The following is a 19,304-nucleotide window of genomic DNA, read 5'->3' on the forward strand; positions in this document are numbered from 1 at the left end:
TTAGACCAACAGCAGCAGAGACTTGGATCAAAGATGGAAATGTCTCTGTCTCCGTCAGCAGCAAATACAAATCTAGGTTGGTTAACCTGGATGACACCCTGAGTTCATCCATGTCCATGTTTCCGTAGACAAGGCTCCCTATCATGTGCTGGCCAGCGACAGGTCACCTTGTATGATCCATGAAGCTGATAACTCTTACCTAGACCTACTAGAGGTGCTCACCTTCCAACCAAATACCCTCTTCATGGGAGACTTTAACTACCCTTCTATATACTGGAAAACACACACTGCCTCTAACTCAGTCACATTTCCTAGACTTTATCAGCACAGACACCCTGGACCAGATAGCGCACTGTCCAACCAGAGGATCAAACATATTGGACCTTGTACTCACCAATGTGGGAGAGCGTTGCAGCTCCCTACCCTCACCCTTGTCACTTCCTCGGTGAAGTTGGACCAGAACACTGCCTCCCTCGAAATAAAAATCCACCTGGAAAACCCAACTAAGCCTGTAACAGTTGGGAACTATATATACTACAGCAAACTATATCCTATTTAAGCGATGGTTTGTCAAAATTTATGGTTCCCCTAAACCCCAAGAACATAGCTAATTGTGCAGAATTATTTACAGAAACCCTGTACAAACATGTAAATGGCTGCATTGAGGTTGCCATACATAACAGAAGTAAGCCCAGATCCAACACCAAAAACAAACCACACTAGTGGAATCCTTACCTTAACAGGCTGTTTAACAAAAGAAAAAAGTTGTGGCCAAAATCAGAAAGATTCAGCTAAAAAAGAAATTAAGAGATCTGTTAAAGTCCAGCAAGCTCAATTATGAGGTCAGAATAGCCTCCCAGGCCTAGGACAGTCACAAGGCCTTCTTCAGTTATGTCAGGAATCTTAAAGGTGTAATACTCAGCATTGTGCAGAACTGGTGGTAAATGGCATAACCTTCACTGACCAGGGTGGCATAGCTGTCTACTCTCTGGTAAAGTTAACTCTAACTTCACCACCACCACCCCCTCGACAGTATATTCCCCCTCCAAAGTATGAACAGGGCGCATGTCCTGGAGATACTCAGTAAGGCCAAAAACACTGCTTCATTAGGTTCTGACAGTATCCCTGATTGCTTCCTAAATAGCCTAAAACACGACCTAGCTGGACCACTTGCGGTATTCTTCAACTGAAACCTCAAAACAGGTTATGTGTCAGGTGAATGGAGGTCCACAAAGATCATCCCTCATCATAAGGGTGTACCATCAACTGATCCCCGAGAACTACAGATCCATCAGTCTGACAAATCTGATATGCAAAGCCATGGAACGAGTTATCATGGAAATGATCGGATTTGGCAACTTGCAGACACTGGACCCATCCCAGTTTGGCTTTAAGGTAAGGTCTTTCCTACTTAACCTAGTACACTTCTTCAACAAGGTCACCATGGCTATGGATGAGGGAAAACTGTGCATTCCACCTACCTTGACCTGGCCAAGGTCAATACAGTACTCCACTATGGTATTGTTGTCAAACTCTAAGTACTACCCATAACTCACTGGCTTGCTACCTGGCTCATAGATAGGTCCCAGTAAGTCAAGATTGATGAGACCACCTCCACCAAGACAGGTCATCAGCCAAGCTCATTTTCTCCACCTCTACCCATCTACTCCTTCCAGTCAGAAGTCCATTAAAAACGACTGATTTAATTTTGACCATAGTCTTTTTAAAGTCTTTCAGTCTAGCCAGCCTTCTTCCTCCCTTTCTGCTTATACTCCCTTAAAAGGGAATTATTCTTCTAATTCTTAGCAAGGAGGTTTTGACTATGACTCACAGATTCCTTCCCTTTCAGGACTTGATTTAGATGCTGAAAAAACATTATCTTCAGATTTTTTTTTAACAGAGATTTCTTTTGGAATACTATTGTGAAGTATTATTTTAAATGGAAAGGCAGCAAGGTCTGTGACTCTCCCAGATGAGATATAATGAACTTTTTTTATGTCTGGATCTTTCCAAACCTGTAGCTATACCTACTTTTTGTGAGGCATTAGAATGTGTGTTTTGGCTGCTGTTTTTTTTTAACCAAACCTTCAGCCTCCCCAAAAGCCAGATATATTTATAGAATTCCTGGCACTCAAGTATCTCTACAAGAATCAAGCGTCTGATCCAGCTGTAATTTCTGTTGACTTTTACAAAATTATTAGGATTTCTACCTCCAGTCTTTTTTGTAATGACAAAGACCGTATAGCTTTAGGTATGGAAGGAAGATTTATACCTTTACCGTTTTATCCTTCAAAACCATTACTTGTCACATTCATGTCAAAATTCCTTCTAGCCATTTTGGGCATTAAGGGGCAGGTTGTAGCTAACATTTAACATTAAAAAAAAACAAGTAATCTCCGTGGTATCCCCAAAGTCTCATAACAACCCACTGAAGTGTAGTGGGACCAAAAACAAAACAGTGTAAGAAACTTCTCTGTGTGGAAGATTTTCAGTCCATATATTTCTAGTTAATCACTGTATATTAATCAGATCAGACAATAGTAGTAGAAGTACCGAACGTAAACTCATCTTAAGTCTAAACAAAACAAAAAGTAATAATAGAAAATATATAATTGTACAGCATTACTAAGTATTCAAAAGTAATCCAAGCAAGGCAGGCAGTCTGTTTCCAGTCGAAAATCCTTTGGATTTCCAGAAAATTGCTGGACTCTCTTTTATTTTTTCCTGGAAAATTTAATAAACCATTTGAAATAAAAGAAAGAAAAATGCTGGAGAGCTTTCTCTTTCCCTTCCAGTAAGTGATTCTATCACAACAGACGTGTTTGGTACTAGACATCATAAAAAATGGTTATAAACTATAACAGAAATCCTTTTTTTACACCCTCAGGAACAGCACAGATTCCAAAGGACTAGCAACACCTCATTTCTGTATTTACTCCTTCAGGGGGGATCATGAACCTATTCAATTAGCTACATAGTGAAAAGGTTTCTATTTAAGACTTTTTATTATCGAAATACAACATCTGGAGACCCATTCCAGATCTCTCCAGATTGACCACTTTCATGCATGTTTCAAAACTCAAAATGTTAATACTTCAAACCCTGTCTCCTCTTCTGTCTTCATAAAGGCATTTGGTCACTCTAGATCCAAAGGAGGCTTACATGTCCATACCAAAAATCAGACTTTTTTTTTAAAGATTCTGTGCTTTGAGCTCACATTATAAGTTTACTTCTCTAACATTTGGATTCTGTATCATTCCAAGAGTCTCTACCCCAGCTGTACCCTTGTAATAGCCGTCTGCAGACTTCAAAGTGTACACATTTTCCATACCTGGATGATTGCCAAATTTCAGCTCCATACAACTATGAAGCTTTCAAGTTTACCAACATCATTTTCATCTTGTTGGAGTCGCACTGAACTTCAAAAATTCATCCTGCAACCCACTCATAGAGTGGTATTCCTGGGATGTGTCCTGCGCACTTTTCTAGTGACTGCCTTCCTTCCAGCAGACAAGGTAGAGGCTTTTCAAAGTTGCCCTCTGAAACTGTTAAAACAGCAAAAGATGTCAGCAAGTGGATTTCTCAAAGCCCTGAGTTTCATTACTTTATTCATGCTAATGATTTGTCATGCCAGACCATACGAGGAAGATAGTCATATCTCAAGTAAGTATGGGTCCAGCACTCCCATTCTATCCCTCAGAGAATTCAGTTGTCCACTTTGTAAGGAAAGAGTTGCTGTCATGTGCCAAACAAGTTGCATCTAATGTGGGAGTCCCCTTCTCCCCTCTGAGCCTTTGTCAGAGCGTGGCACAGATGCCTTGGACTTTGCATGGGGAACCTACTCCCAAGGCACCAAAGGACAGGGAGTTTGGGAACCACAAAGACAAGATGCATCAGTCTCTGAAATGTCTCTTTTCAGTGCCCTGAAAGCTGTAAACCAACCCTGGACTCCAGGCAGGTTACAGATGGTCAGACACCGCTATCACCACTGTGATGTAGTACATAAACAAAGGGGAACAACATCTTGCCTTCCCTGCAGACTGGCCACAATAGGCTAGAACTTGGTCATTCAATGCGGTCTGTACTAAGGCACTGTACAAGCACATCCACTCATGCATGAATCGTGCCATCCCAAATAGAACCAAGATGCTCTCATCCAAAAAAAGGAAGCCAATCTGGTGGTCCCCTGCCATAAACAAACTTTACAACAAAAGGAAGAAACTGTTGCAGAAAAGAGGAAAATCCCAGGATGCAAAAAACTCCCTTACCAGCCTCAGTAAGAAACTGAGATCCCTCATAAAATCCTCCAAAGCTAGTTACGAAAATAAAATTGCCAAAGACATCCACAGGGCATTCTATAACTATGTCAAGAATCTAAATGGCAATGCTCAGATCTGCTCTGAGCTAAAATAGAATGGCATTAAATATACTGATCCCAAGGATATTGCCAGTATCCTGGCAGATCGATTCAGTGCCAACCTCACCCCCCTCTCACCCCCTAAATGGCCCATCTCAATACCGGAAGATTGCCAAATTCCGGTAATAACGGCCACACAGGTAAAAAATGCACTGTCCAAAGCTAAGAATACAGCATCCGTGGGACCATATGACATCCCGGGCTGTGTACTACATGGACTACAATATGAACTGGTACCACACCTAAGTGTCATGTTTAATCATAGCCTCACCTCAGGTTTCGTGCCCACTGAGTGGCGCAGAGCTACAGTTATCCCACTCCGCAAGAGGGGATCCACCTTGGATCCCGGAAACTACCGTCCCATCAGTCTGACGAGCCTTATCTGCAAGGCCATGGAGCGTATTATCAAGGAACTTATAAACAAAGACATTGGCAACCTTCAAACACTGGACCCCACCCAGTTTGGGTTCATGAAGGGCCGATCTTGTCTCCTGAACCTGATTGACTTCTTCGAATCAGTCTCCAGAGCCATGGACAAGGGTAAGGTGGTCCACACAGCCTATCTAGACCTTGCCAACGCCTTTGACACCATCCCCCACTCTGGAATCATAGATAAACTTACTAAGCTGGGCATTAATCCCTACGTCACCCAATGGGTTGCTAACTGGCTTACTGATAGAACCCACACTGTAAAAGTAGCCGACTCCAAATCCAGCTCCAGACAAGTGACAAGTGGAGTACCTCAGGGTTCAGTCCTGGGACCGCTCTTGTTTGGCATCTACTTCTCTGAAGTACGGGCCAACACTAAGGGACTCTGGCTAACAGAGTTCGCAGATGACGGCAAACTGGGAGCCATTATTGGATCCCCAAATGATGTGGATACTCTACAAAAGGGCCTTACAGAAACAGATGCTTGGTGCCAGAGCCATGGGCTCAAGCTCAATGCCAAGAAATGTATAGTTATCCCCTTTGGGAAAAAACGTGCATCTGTGAATTACCATATAGGTGGCAGTACACTAAACACCGAAAGTGTGATAAGAGACTTAGGGACACAGGTGCACAGTGGTCTCACCTTCGATAACCACATCGCCACAACAGTCAGGAAATCCTTCTATGTGGCACACCTCATCACTAAGGGCTTTTCATCCAGAAAAAAGGAGGTCATTGTCCCACTGTACTCATCCCTCATTAGACCCATTATAGAATACAACGCCCCATTTGGTATGTACCTCTCAAGACATCTGCAACAACTGGAAAGGCCGCAGAAATACCTCACTAAAAGAATCACAGGCCTAAAGCAGATGCCCTACGCTGACCGTCTTAAAAAACTCCAGCTATACTCTGTCGCATATCGTCTACTCAGAGGCGATCTCTGCTTAACATACAAGGCCATGTCAAACCCAGAGCTGTTGGACATGCTACACTTAAAGAAATCCCAATCACTCAGAGCCACACGCTCCAGGGATCTAAACCTTGTCATCACAATAAACAAAACATGCTGGAGGGATAGGTTCCTGACCCAGAGACTCCCCAGACTCTGGAATAGATTGCCCATACATGTCAAGCAGAGTGCCTCTTTGGCCCTCTTCAAAAGGAACCTTGACGATTGGATGGGAGAAAGGAAATTCACCCCAGGGATCACGTCAGTCGTCCTGCTAGACAGGGGTCCAGGGAAGTAAATGGTGTGGGAAGAAATAGCCAGAGAATTATTATGGCTAGGCTTGTATAGGCCCTAGGGCTGATAGCCTAGTACCAACCTATGAACCTGTTCCAGGCAACATAGATTCATAGGTACTTATTAGGTAACTGATCTGTAAGGATCTTAAGAAGCCTAGCTTTTACCTTCCATTAATGGTGCCCTTCCATTTTTCAGTGAGTACTGCAGAAACTGGCAGAACATTACCAGTTTTCACCAGGGAACTGGGAGTGAATTTGCTGTTACTCATCTGTCTAAATTACTTTTCAGTAGAATTAGAATACTTTATGCGGAATTGAAGATGGTTCCATAGAAACTGTACTTAATGTGATAAGCACCTGTCCCTCCTTCCAACATGTACTGTTTAGTGTGCAAGAGATTGAGATTCCTTGAGCAGGTGTGTGATAATGTAGGTCTGGCAGAGTTGAGTCTGAAGCTCTTGTACACAAGACTCATGTCGACTGTCAGTAAGCCTCTATGATACTGAGAAGAGGAACAAGGCTTTGAGACTGTTTGCATTTTTACAGTTTAGGCCTCGATACTTTTGTTTTTAAGAAAGACTGTAGGCTGTGTAAAAAACTTACTGTGAATCATAGGGTGGTTGTATTAGGTACATTTCATCAAAGTGCATTGGTCATACCTGGCATGAACATCATGTTTTTGTGGTGCAGATTCTGACTTTTTCTTAATGTCCCACTTTGCACTGGAATCACTGCCAGAGACTGAAGTACTGTTGTTGCTGTCACAGCGGATCAGGAGTGGGGGAGCAGATGTTATTTCTGCCATACTTTGAAATATTTTACTGGTGTGTTCTTTAAGACTGTGCCTTCAAGGTCTGATTAGCACCTTCTTTGAGCCGCAAATCAGACAGTACTACATAAAATACAGCTCATGACAGCTTATGATTAAAAGAAAAAAAATAGAAGTTGCATACCTACCAGTAAGATGGACTTTATTTATATGTGACACTGAAAAGTGCTTGAAGAGGAGGTTGTTAATTCTTTAAGCACAAAGAAAACAGACATTTACTTTCAGAAAGACCGCTAGATAATTTGGTATGCTGTAATGATTAATTTGGGAGTTATGCAGAAACAGACAAGAGGATGTGCTATTTGTATAGTTTGGTAAGGTATTTTATTCCATTTAGATTGCATGAGATGGGGTAGATTGAGTGGTTGGAGAGGAAGAGGCAGGTTGAAATGGATTTATCTAAAGGTGTAGCAAAACTGAGCAGTGTTCCTTAATGACTGATTGTATCCTTTATGTTTCTAGCGCCCTTATGCAGGTGATCAAGAATTCGGTTGCACTGGATGTTGTGGAGTAAAAGGTGGAAGGTGTGTGTGTGTGTGTGTTCTAACCATAATTTTGGTAAACAAAATTCCTGGGGGGGGGTTCTTTGTTTTTGGAGTGTACATTGGGGTCTTATATGATGCAAATGGTTTAGGTGTTTGCAGTGCACTTAACTGAGAATTCTAACATGAAAGAACAGTTGTTAATGTTAACAGTGCATTAAGAGTGCGCACCCAGAGGATTTAGTTTTAGGGATAAGGGTTTTATCTTACTAGTTTGTAAAACGTTGTGTAGGTCATATGTAGAATATTAAGCCAGTTTGTAAAACGTTGTGTAGGTCATATGTAGAATATTAAGCCAGTTTGTAAAACGTTGTGTAGGTCATATGTAGAATATTAAGCAAGTTTGTAAAACGTTGTGTAGGTCATATGTAGAATATTAAGCAAGTTTGTAAAACGTTGTGTAGGTCATATGTAGAATATTAAGCCAGTTTGTAAAACGTTGTGTAGGTCATATGTAGAATATTAAGCCAGTTTGTAAAACGTTGTGTAGGTCATATGTAGAATATTAAGCCAGTTTGTAAAACGTTGTGTAGGTCATATGTAGAATATTAAGCAAGTTTGTAAAACCTTGTGTAGGTCATATGTAGAATATTAAGCAAGTTTGTAAAACCTTGTGTAGGTCATATGTAGAATATTAAGCAAGTTTGTAAAACCTTGTGTAGGTCATATGTAGAATATTAAGCCAGTTTGTAAAACGTTGTGTAGGTCATATGTAGAATATTAAGCAAGTTTTGGTATTTTTATGTACTGATTGAGTTTACATGACTGAGAATGGTGCAGTCGAAGATGACCAGAATGATGTGGGTTTTTATTGTATGACTAGATAAACTGTGAAGTGCAGTTTTGGCTAATTGAACTGTAGAATGAAACCAGGACATGACTGGCAAGTTGTAGTGAGTTTATTTGAAGTGGAAAAAATGGAGCATTTTTACATGAGCAGAGTGGTGAAACCATTGCTTCAAAGATAGTGGTTGCTACAAATGAAGCACATTGTATTTTATTGGATAACCATAGAAAGAGGAGGGCAGATGTTGCAACAGCCAGCTACTCAGTGATTTGAAAGGAATGCTTTGAGTGGCAATTACTGTATATATTCTGAAGCGGGTAAGGGAAAGCAGTAATACTCTGCAATGCTTATTATCTTTCCAATTTGTTTTACAGTGTGGTCCAAGCTAAAGCAGCAAAAAGCATCTGAGAGGTGGCAACCTGACACAGAGGTAAGTTTTCCTCCAAGTTTTCACAACAGACACCTTGTTCACTCATCGTATTACCGTGCTGTTTAAGTGCAAATGTTTACAATTAGTTATTTTTATCTGAAATATTGCTTTCAACATACAATGCATCAGTATGTATAAACTAAGAATGGTGTATCTTTGAGTATAGTCCTTAGACAGTAATGTTCCTGGAGGTGTCTGTTGTGTTTATTGGTATCAGATAGGTGTCCTAAAGAGGCATAGGAATTATCCTTTGCAAAGCCAGTATCTGAACACTATCTACCAGGTGTGGCAGAGGATGCAGCAGAGGTTCACACTGGACAAAACTAATGTAGCTGCAGGAGTGGCCCTTGAACCAGGGATTTAGAGGTCCCTTCTCTGGAAGGCAACATCTACATCCCTGAAGTATTACCAGACTACTCCCATCTGGAGGCAGTTGGCATGGGGGATATCTCTTCACACAAATGCATGGCTGGCCATCTCTTCACACAAATGCATGGCTGAGGAGAGTTATATACAGAGGCCATGCAATTGCCTTTTTTTTCAATTCCAAATCATCATTCGCTGCCTTCCCCAGACCTTCCACACCACCAGCACTAGGTGGTAAAAAAGGAGATCATTACTGTCCTGGAAAAAGAGCCATCCAAGATGTCCCACCAGACTAGAGTGGGTTTGAGGTCTATTCCAGCATGATTTTCAGAGAAAATTACTGACTTTGGGCCAATTCTAGATTAGTGCTCTAAAATTTCGGGGTGGTCACTGTGAAATCCATTTTGCCCTGCCTACATGTGATTCTTAGACCTTCAGACAATTATCTCCATATCAGGATTACCAAGGAGTCCAGGAGGCAACTGCACTTCCAGCTGGGGGCCAATCATTACCAGTTTTGTGCCCTGCTCTTTGGGACACACAACAGCTTCCTCTCAGGTGTTTACAATGTGCCTGGTGGTAGATGCAACTCAAGGGAATCCATGTATTTCCATAACTAGACATTTGGCTTCTAGCTGCTACAACAGTGGAATTCCTTATACCTGCCAGAGCATACTTGCTTCAGTTATGACCCCAACCTATGCTTCTTCACCAGCTCCAGAGTTTCTGGAGCCAGTCCTGATCCAGTACACTTCACCAAAAAGACCTCCAAGGCAGCTTCATGTGAGAGGGAACTGCACCAGATCCCTTAGCGGCCTCCTTCCATGTCATCATTGAGATCCCTCAGGGCATGCAAGAATACATCAAAGATGGACTTCCAAGATGGTTGCACATTGAGTTTCTCTAGTAACAAGTTTTGAGAGAAAGCAAATAAGTAAAGAATATTGGCTATAATAAAGCACTCCTCTAGCAAATAAGTACTTCTAGAAGCAACCCTGTATCTGGTTCTCGTGTCTCCATGGAGACAATCTGATAAAGAGCAGTTAAAACAGAAGACTTTATTTTTCTTTGGATGGCTTTCTTTCAATGGCTAGGAGATGTTTTCTGAAAGCATTCAAGTGTTTTCTCATTCTGGGTAAGCAGTAAAGATAAGACAAAATCAGACAGTACTCAGTAGAAGCACATGCTGCACCATCTGTCTTAGGATGGATTATCTTCTTTTTAGGTTAACCCAAGTCTAAGTGTGGCTGTTAGTTTGGGACAGTTGTTCCCTTTAGGAAGGTAAAACTGCAGTATTTGAAGATGTACATCATCATCATCATTTTCTTTCGGCTGTTCTCGTTAGGGGTCGCCACAGCGGATCATCTGTTTCCATTTCTTCCTGTCCTCTGCATCTTGCTCTGTCACACCAACAACCTGCATATCCTCTCACACCACATCCATAAACCTTCCTCTTTTCCTGTTAGCTTCATCCTTAGCATCTTTTCTCAATATACTCAGCATCCCTCCTCAACACATGTCCAAACCAATGTAATCTTGCCTCTCTGGCTTTGTCTCCAAACTTTCCAACCTGGGCTGACCCTCTAATATACTTATTCCAACTCCTGTCCACCCTAGTCACACCCAGTGCAAATCTTAACATCTTTAACTCTGCCACATCCAGCTCAAACTCCCTGCCTTTTTGTCAGTGCCACTGTCTCCAACCCATATAACATACCTGGTCTCACTACCCTCTTGTAAACCTTTCCTTTCACTCTTACTGGTACTCGTCTGTCACAAATAACTCCTGGCACTCTTCACCACCCACTCCATCCTGCCTGTACTCTCTTCTTCACCTCTCTTCCACACTCACCATTACTCTGAACTATTGATCCCAAGTATTTAAACTCATCTACCTTCGCCACCTCTATTCCTTGCATCCTCAACATTCCTCTATCCTCCCTCTCATTCAAACACATATTCTGTCTTAGTCCTGCTGACCTTCATTCCTCTTCTCTCTAGAGCATATCTCCATCTCTCCAGGGTCTCCTCCACCTTTTCCCTACTCTCACTACAGATCACAATGTCATCTGCAAACATCATAGTCCACAGGGACTCCTGTCTAATCTCGTCTGTCAACTTGTCCATCACCATTGCAAATAAGAAAGGGGCTCAGAGCTGATTCTTGATGTAACCCCACCTCCACCTTAAACATATCCGTCACTCCCACCGCAGACCTCATCGCTGTCACACTACCCTCGTACATATCCTGTAGCACTCTTACTTGCTTCTCTGACACTCCCGACTTCCTCATACAATACCACAACTCCTCTCTAGGCACCCTGTCATATGCTTTCTCTAAGTCTACAAAAACACAATGCAACTCCTTCTGACATTCTCTGTACTTCTCCATCAACACTCTCAGAGAAAACATTGCATCTGTAGTGCTCTTTCCCGCATGAAACCCATACTGCTGATCACTAATCATCACGTCCCTTCTTAACCTAGCTTCCACTACTCTTTCCCATAACTTCATGCTGTGACTGATCAGTTTAATCCCTATGTAGTTACTACAGCTCTGCACATCACCCTTATTCTTAAAAATCGGTACCAAAACACTTTTTCTCCATTCCTCAGGCATCCTCTGACTTTCCAAGATTTCATTAAACAATCTGGTTAAAAACTCCACTGCCATTTCACCTAAACACCTCCATGCTTCCACAGGTATGTCATCTGGACCAACAGCCTTTCCATTCTTCATCCTCTTCATAGCTATCCTTACTTCCTCCTTGCTAATCCATTGTACTTCATGATTCACTATCCCCACATCATCCAACTTTCTCTCCCTCTCATTCTCTTCATTCATCAACCCCTCAAAGTACTCTTTCCATCTCCTCAACACACTCACCTCGCTTGTGAGTATATTTCCCTCATTATCCTTTATCACCTTTACCTGCTGCACATCTTTCCTAGCTTGGTCCCTCTGTCTAGTCAATCGGTACAGGTCCTTTTCTCCCTCCTTAGTGTCCAACCTTTCATACAACTCTTCATATGCCTTATCCTTGGCCTTCGCCACTTCTCTTTGCCATGCACCTCATCTCCTTATACTCCTGTCTACTTTCTTCATCTCTCTGACAACCTCACTATTTCTTTGCCAACCTCTTTCTCTGTATACTCTCCTGTATTTCCTTATTCCACCACCATGTCTCCTTGTCCTTCCTCTATCCAGATGTCATACCAAGCACCTTTCTAGCCATCTCCCTTACTAGCTCTGCTGTAGTTACCCAGCTATTTGGTAACTCTTCACTGCCACCCAGTGCCTGTCTTAACTTATCCCTGAACTCCACCTCACAATTACCCTTTTTCAATTTCCACCATTTGATCCTTGGTGCTGCCCTCACACTCCTCCTTCTCTTCTTGATTACTAATGTCATCCTACAAACCACCATCCTATGCTGCCTAACTACACTTTCCCCGGTCACCACTTTACAGTCTCCAATCTCCTTCAAACTGGCCCTCCTACATAAGATATAATCCACCTGTGTGCATCTTCCTCCACTCTTGTATGTCACCCTATGCTCCTACCTCTTGTTAAAATACGTATTCCTTTTCGCAAAGTCCACTACCATCTGACCTTCTGCATTCCTTTGTTTAACACCCATCACTTCCTCATCCCCTCTGTTCCCTTCACCAACATGCTCATTGAAATCTCCAGTCATCACTCTCTCACCCTTGGGTACAGTCATCAGCACTTCATCCAACTCACTCCACAATTTTTCTTTCGCATCCATCGCACACCCAACTTGTGGAGCATATGCACTAATAACATTCATTATTACACCATCAATTTCCAGCTTCATAAACATCACTCTATCCGACACTCTTTTCACCTCCAAAACACTCTTAGCATACTGTTGTTCCTTCAGGATAACTCCTACACCATTTCTCCTCCCATCCACACCATGATAAAACAATTTGAACCCACCTCCGATGCACCTAGCCTTTCTCTCCTTCCATCTGGTCTCTTGCACACACAAAATACCAACCTTCCTTCTGTCCCTCATAGCAGCTAATTGTCTCTTTATACCAGTCATACTGCCAACATTCAAAGTTCTGACCCTCACTACTACAGTCCTAGCCTTTCTCCTCTCTTCCTGCCTTCGGCCATGCCTTCCACCTCTTCTCCTCCTTCGGCCAACAGTAACCCAATTTCCACCAGCACCCTGTTGGCTAACAGTACTGGTGGCAGTCGTTGTTAACCCGGGCCTCGACCGATCCGGTATGGAAATATTTACTAGTGTCCACATGAATTATTTGGCGAAGTTTTACGTTGGATGCCCTTCCTAACACAACCCTCCCCATTTATCCGGCCTTGGGACCGGCACAAAGAAATGCACTGGCTTGTGCATCCCCAATTTAATATTAAGTGAATTGGTTTTGGGGGTATATTGGGGGTGTATTTTTTTTTTGTTTGAGGGCTTTGAATAAAACAGTTTTGTAAGATGTGACATAGGCTGAAATGGATATGACAAGAAACAACTGTATAAAAGGTCAACCTGCCAAATAGTGTGTGCATGTTGCACAAAAGCTAGAACTAGATACATAAAAAAATTGCAAATAAAAGATGGCAATAGTAACTTAAAATGAGCCTTTCAATATTAATTTTAAATGTTAATGGTCTCACAGACGTATACAAAAAAGAAAGAGTAGTGAAGTACATTAAAAATGTAGAGCGCAAATATTTATGCGGCAGGAGACACATTTGGAAAGAACTGAACATGTGAATTTAATAAAGAAAGGTTTTCAGGATGGTTATTCAATGGAATATCTGGGACAAAGGAAAAGAGGACTACTTATATTAGGAAGAGGAGCTCCAGCAGTGATAATAAATAAAGGTCGATATGTAGTACTAAGGGGCTACTGGCAAGGGAACCAGATTTCAATAGCATGCATGTGTATTCCACCTAAAGCTGCCATTATGGAGCTTAAGAAAATTGTGGGAGCAATAATCAGTTTTCAGCAGGGAACATTACTAATAGATGGGGACTGGCGTTTGATTTGTAGCAGGGTAGATTTGACTGAGGACCCAGAAGGGAAAATATAACAATGGAGGGTAGATTTTTGATGAAAGTTATGAAAATATTTGGCATATTAGACATGAATTCAGTAGTAGTTCGGAGTGAATTTATATGTTATTCCCCAAAATAGAAAAACTGGGTTAGGCTAGACAGAGCTTTCAATTAAATCCACATGTTGCTGTGAAATGTACATTTTGATATGTATCCAATAACTATTTCAGAGCACACGCCAATAACTAAAATAAAAACACAAGGTAATAAAATAAAAATGAGACACTGGCACTTTCCCAACTAACTGTTGAAAAGAGAGGAATTTAAGGAATGGGTAGTGGAAATTATTCAGGAGTTATTAGGGAAGACAGAAATTTTTTTCTGAAAATATAGCTAGGGAGTGGGATAGAATTAAATTGAAGTTTAAAAATAGGGTGGAAATAAAAGAAAGAGAGATGGTTAAGCAGCATTAAGAATTATTTAGAGGGACTGGTCAATGTTAAAGTATTGTAGACTAGGGGGAATCTCACAGAACGTCTCACAGAGGAGGAGCAATTGCAGAGTGGTAAGCAGAAAATAAAGGATTACCTCGATAATGTGCATGAGTTTAGAAAGATTGCTGTTAAGCAACTGTTTTTTGATAATAATGCCAGAGTGCAAAAGCTTTTAGTCCACTGGCTTAGACAACAGAAAGTAGAAGGGGCTATCACCAAACTTAGGGAGCCTACAGCAAAGAGGATAACAAGAGAGCCTGTATAGATACTTGAAATATTTCAGAAATTTTATGAAAGTCTGTATAAAGCAGAGAAATATGAGATAAAAAGGCACAAATGGAAATGCTTATGGAAGAATTAAAGGTCAGAGGTAGACGAGGCTCAATTACTAATAGTTAGGATAGGAGGAAATGAGATAAAATGGTGATGTATAACTAAGCAACAGGAAAGCCCCCAGGAATAGATGGTATTCTTGTGGAAGTTTGGAAGCTAGGGAAAAACGGATAAAGATCTGGAAGGTTTCATTTTACAGTATTTTAAGAGAAGCACCAACTTCCTGGAAGAAAACGGTGGTGTCTGTAATACCTAAAGAGGGTTCATAGGTAGGTACTAGGCTGTCTGCCCATAGGCATTTATAAGCCTAGCCAGAATGTGTTGTCTTTCGCCGCCCCCTTAGATTAGTTCCCTGTGCCTCTGTCCAGCAGAGCCATTGAAGTGATCCCTGGGGTAAACTTTCTGTTTCCCATCCACTTGTCAAGGTTTCTCTTGAACAAGGTTAGCGAGGAGCTCTGCCTAATGTAGATTGGAATCTTGTTCCAGATCATGAGAAGTCTCTGGGACAGGAATCTATCCCTCCAGCACGTCCTATTTATTGTTGTGGTGAGATTTAGATCCCTGGAGCGTGTGGCTCGAGGAGATATGGTTTTCTTTAGGTGGAGCATGTCCATCAATTCTGGGATGGACATGGCCTTATATGTCAGGCAGAGATCACCTCTGAGTAGGCGGTGTGGAACCGAGTACAGCTGGAGTTTCTTCAGTCGAGTTGCATAGGGCATCTGCTTGAGGCCAGTGATCCTCTTGGTGAGGAACTTCTGTGGTCTTTCCAGTTTTGCATGTATCTTGTAAGGTATATCCCAAATGGGGCATTGTACTCTATGATGGGTCTGATGAGTGATGCGTAGATGGGCCCAATGACCTCTTTCGATCTGGATGCAAACCCTTTTGTGATTAGATGGGCCACATAGAAGGATTTTCTAACCACTTTGGCAATGTGATTATCAAAGAAGAGGTTACTATCTACTTGGGTCCCCAGATCCCTTATTACGTCTTCCATATTTAGGGGGCTACCACCTGTATGGTAGTTTGTGGGTACAAAGGGGATGACTATGCACGTTTTGGCATTTAGCATTTAGCCCCTAGTTTGCAGTCGTCTGCGAACTTGGTCAGCCATAGTCCTCCTGTGCTTGGCTGTACCTGTGAGAAGTATATGCCGAACAGTAGGGGTCCTATGACTGAGCCCTGGGGAACGCCACTTGTAACCGGTTTAGAGTCAGACCTAGCTCCTGCAACTCTTACCATGTGGGTTTTGTCCGTGAGCCAGTTGGCAACCAGTCTCATGACGTAGGGGTTTATGTTCAGGCTGGTGAGCTTGTCTAATACCTGAGTGGGGAATGGTGTTGAAGGCCTTTGCGAGGTCTAGGTAGGCTGTGTGGACCACCTTTCCCTCATCTATAGCCTTGGTAACTGTCTCAAAGAAGTCCACCAGGTTTAGGAGGCATGATCTGCCCTTAACAAAGCCGAACTGGGTAGGGTCCAGGATTTGGAGGTTTCCAATGTCTCTGTTAAGATCCATGATGATGCGCTCCATAGCTTTGCAGACCAAGCTAGTCAGGCTTATAGGGCGATAGTTCCCGGGGTCCGTTGTGGCTCCACCTTTGTGGAGTGGAATAACCGTTGCTGTGCACCACTCTGTGGGTACGTAGCCTGTGGAGAGCCTGAGTTTAATCGGTGTGTTTAGGTGAGGGGTTAGTTTATCTTTGAGCTCGTGTAGGACACAGCCTGAGACACCGTCCGGTCCCATTGATGCTGTGTTTTTGGCTTTGTTAGAGGGCTGTTTTAACCTGAGTGTCTGTTATTTCAGGGGCACTACATTCTTCTGGTATAGTTATGGACCCTTTTGGGGTGAGAGGGGGGGTGAAGTTTGCACTGAACCTGTCTGCCAGGATGTTGGCTATATCGGTCGGTTCAGTGTATTTTGTGCCATTCTGCACTAACTCCGAGCAGATCTGAGAATTGCCACTTAGATTCTTGTCATAGCTAAAGAATGCCTTTTGGTTATCTTTGGAGACCATGGCAATTTTTCATTTGAAGCTGGCCTTGGATGATTTTATGAGGAAACGTAGTTTCTTGCTGATACTGATCAGGGATGTCTTCCCTTCTTGGGATTTTACTCTTTTCTGTACTAGTTTCCTCCTTCTATTGTATAGCTTGTTTATGGCAGGGGCCCACCAGACTGGTTTCCTTTTCTTGGAGGAGTGAGTCTTGGTTTTGTTTGGGATTGCACGATCCATGCATTCTTGTAGGTGCCCATAGAGTGCATTAGTAAAAGATTTTGCAGCTTGGACAGCGTTATCCTTTAGCATGGGGGCTTTGAAACTTCCCACCTCGGTCTTAAGTAATGTGAAGTTTGCTTTTGAAAAGTTTTTCACTGTGGTTTCTTTGACCGGGGGTGGTGGCGGAATGTGGATATCCAGAGTGATTAGTTTATGGTCAGATCTAACCAGCGAGGGGTTGATCTCCGGTGTGGAACACCGGTCTCCCATGTTGGTGATGACCAGGTCCAATATGTTGTCACCTCTGGTGGGGGTTTTGACCAGTTGATCCAGGGCGTTTGAGTTTATAAATTCTAGGAAATGTTGGGCAAGGGAGTTCGTACTTGAGTAGTTCTCCCAGTTAATGTTTGGGTAATTGAAATCACCCAATGTCAGGGTGTTCAGTAGGACCTTTATATTTCCCAGTGTTTCCAGGAATGCGGAGTGGGGGTCCTGGGACATGGTGGGTGATTTGTAGTAAGCTATAATTTGAATAGCAGTTTTGCCAGTTGTTGCACGTGGATGATCTCTGAAGCATCGTGCTGTGACACTAACCTGGAGGTGTGGGTATCCTTGATGAATATGGATACTCCCCCGCCTTTTGTATTTCGGTCCGGGTTTTGTGGCCGAAATGTATTGGGTGAGTTGTAGTCTGGTAGTGCTGGGGTGTTCTCTGGAGCCTTAAACCAGGTTTCTGTTACTGCACATATATCGATTTTGTCCATACTGAGGAGTGCCTCGAGTGCGTGCATTTTGAGGTTTAGACTTCTGGCATTGAGCAGCATTACCCGATTTTTTTTGTTAATTGTGCTATTTACGGCGGTGGGTTTGTCTTTTGAGCCTTGCCTAAAAAAGGCACTATGGGGGTGGCAAGAGCCTTGGCCAGTATTCGAAAGCTTAAGAGTGACAGGTGCAAGCCATCTCTAGCAAAGCAGAGTGGCTTGTCAAGCATGTCATCCCAAGCTGACAGACACTGGATCCCCTTTGAATGACACCAGAAGCTTAGCCAGTTTTTGAAATTGATAATTTTTTCTCCATACCGTGGTATCATTCTTGGTGAGGGCAGGATGCTGCTCGGGTTCAGGGTCATACCGGCCTGGGCTACATGATCAGAGAACTCCTCCATGTCTCTTTTCATGTAGTCCAGGGAGGTACGGCTCAGGTCATTCACACCAACGTGGACAGTGACAGAGTCATATTTGTACTTGTTCTGGAGTGACCCGAGTGCTTGTGTTATGTGGCAGATCCTAGCACCCGACAGACAGCCAACAGTAACCTTCTCCTTGTTCAGCCTAGTGAGTGGGACGTCATTGTGCCTGACCATAGAGTCACCTATTACTAGTGTGTTGGGTGTGTTATTTTGCCTTAAGGGCTGTGATTGTGTGGCACACTGGTTTTGTGAAGTATGTGTTTCATGGTTTGTGTTGGGGGGTGGAGGTTGCTTGGATGTCTGCTTTTGAGGTCTCTGTTGCTTTTGCAGATTTTTATTTAGAGCCTCCGAGTATGTTTTTGTGTATTTGTGTGTTTTTTTGCCAGTGCTGGTTTCATAGGTCTATGTAAGACTGGTGGTGTGATGCAAGTAACTCCCTTCTCCTCTTGGCTGCCTGGTCCAGTCTTGGGTTGAGAGAGCTTAGCCTCCAGTTTGGCTATATAAAGTGCATCTCTCACATGTATCAGTGTTTGGTGGAAGGAGGAGAGGGTTGTCTGTGTACATGAGGCAATTGTAACATTGCCTCAAAATGCCCACATTCACCAGTTGGACTGGAGAGTACACCTGAAACTGCCCTTTGGACATGCCTGGATAGGTACAGTGAACTGTTTTACTGATTGATTGGTAAGGTTGAATAGAGAGCCTTGTCCTTCTCTAGGTCGAATAGAGAGCCTTGTCCTTCTCTACAGTATAGGGGGGTCAAGTGCTAAGGTTTATTAGTGCTTGCTATGAGTTTTGGGTAAGTGCCGGGTTGAGAAATGAATGATTTGAGTGCTTAAGTTGAAAGTTTGTCTAGTTCCAAGGGAAAAATTGAAGAGTAGACTTTGTGGAGGCAGGAATAGTTATACCCTAGCTACAGGCGCTGCCCAGCACATAAAACTGCACAAATGCGGGTTTTATAGCAGGGAAATGA

The 19,304-nt window shown here is 42.7% G+C and overlaps 1 protein-coding gene across 1 annotated transcript in view; it reads left to right on the forward strand.

The window, feature by feature from the left end:
* The window catches only part of SF3A3 (splicing factor 3a subunit 3), a 731,641-nt gene that overhangs the window by 603,997 nt on the left and 108,340 nt on the right, over window positions 1-19,304 (forward strand). The window contains exon 16 of the mRNA XM_044083506.1: window positions 8,627-8,682. Within this exon, the coding sequence (XP_043939441.1) occupies window positions 8,627-8,682 (56 nt within the window). The remainder of the gene's footprint in view (window positions 1-8,626; window positions 8,683-19,304) is intronic.

This window comes from Protopterus annectens, chromosome 1.part1, assembly GCF_019279795.1.
Source record: "Protopterus annectens isolate FY-2018-M chromosome 1.part1, PAN1.0, whole genome shotgun sequence".
NCBI classification, from domain to species: Eukaryota; Metazoa; Chordata; order Ceratodontiformes; family Protopteridae; genus Protopterus; species Protopterus annectens.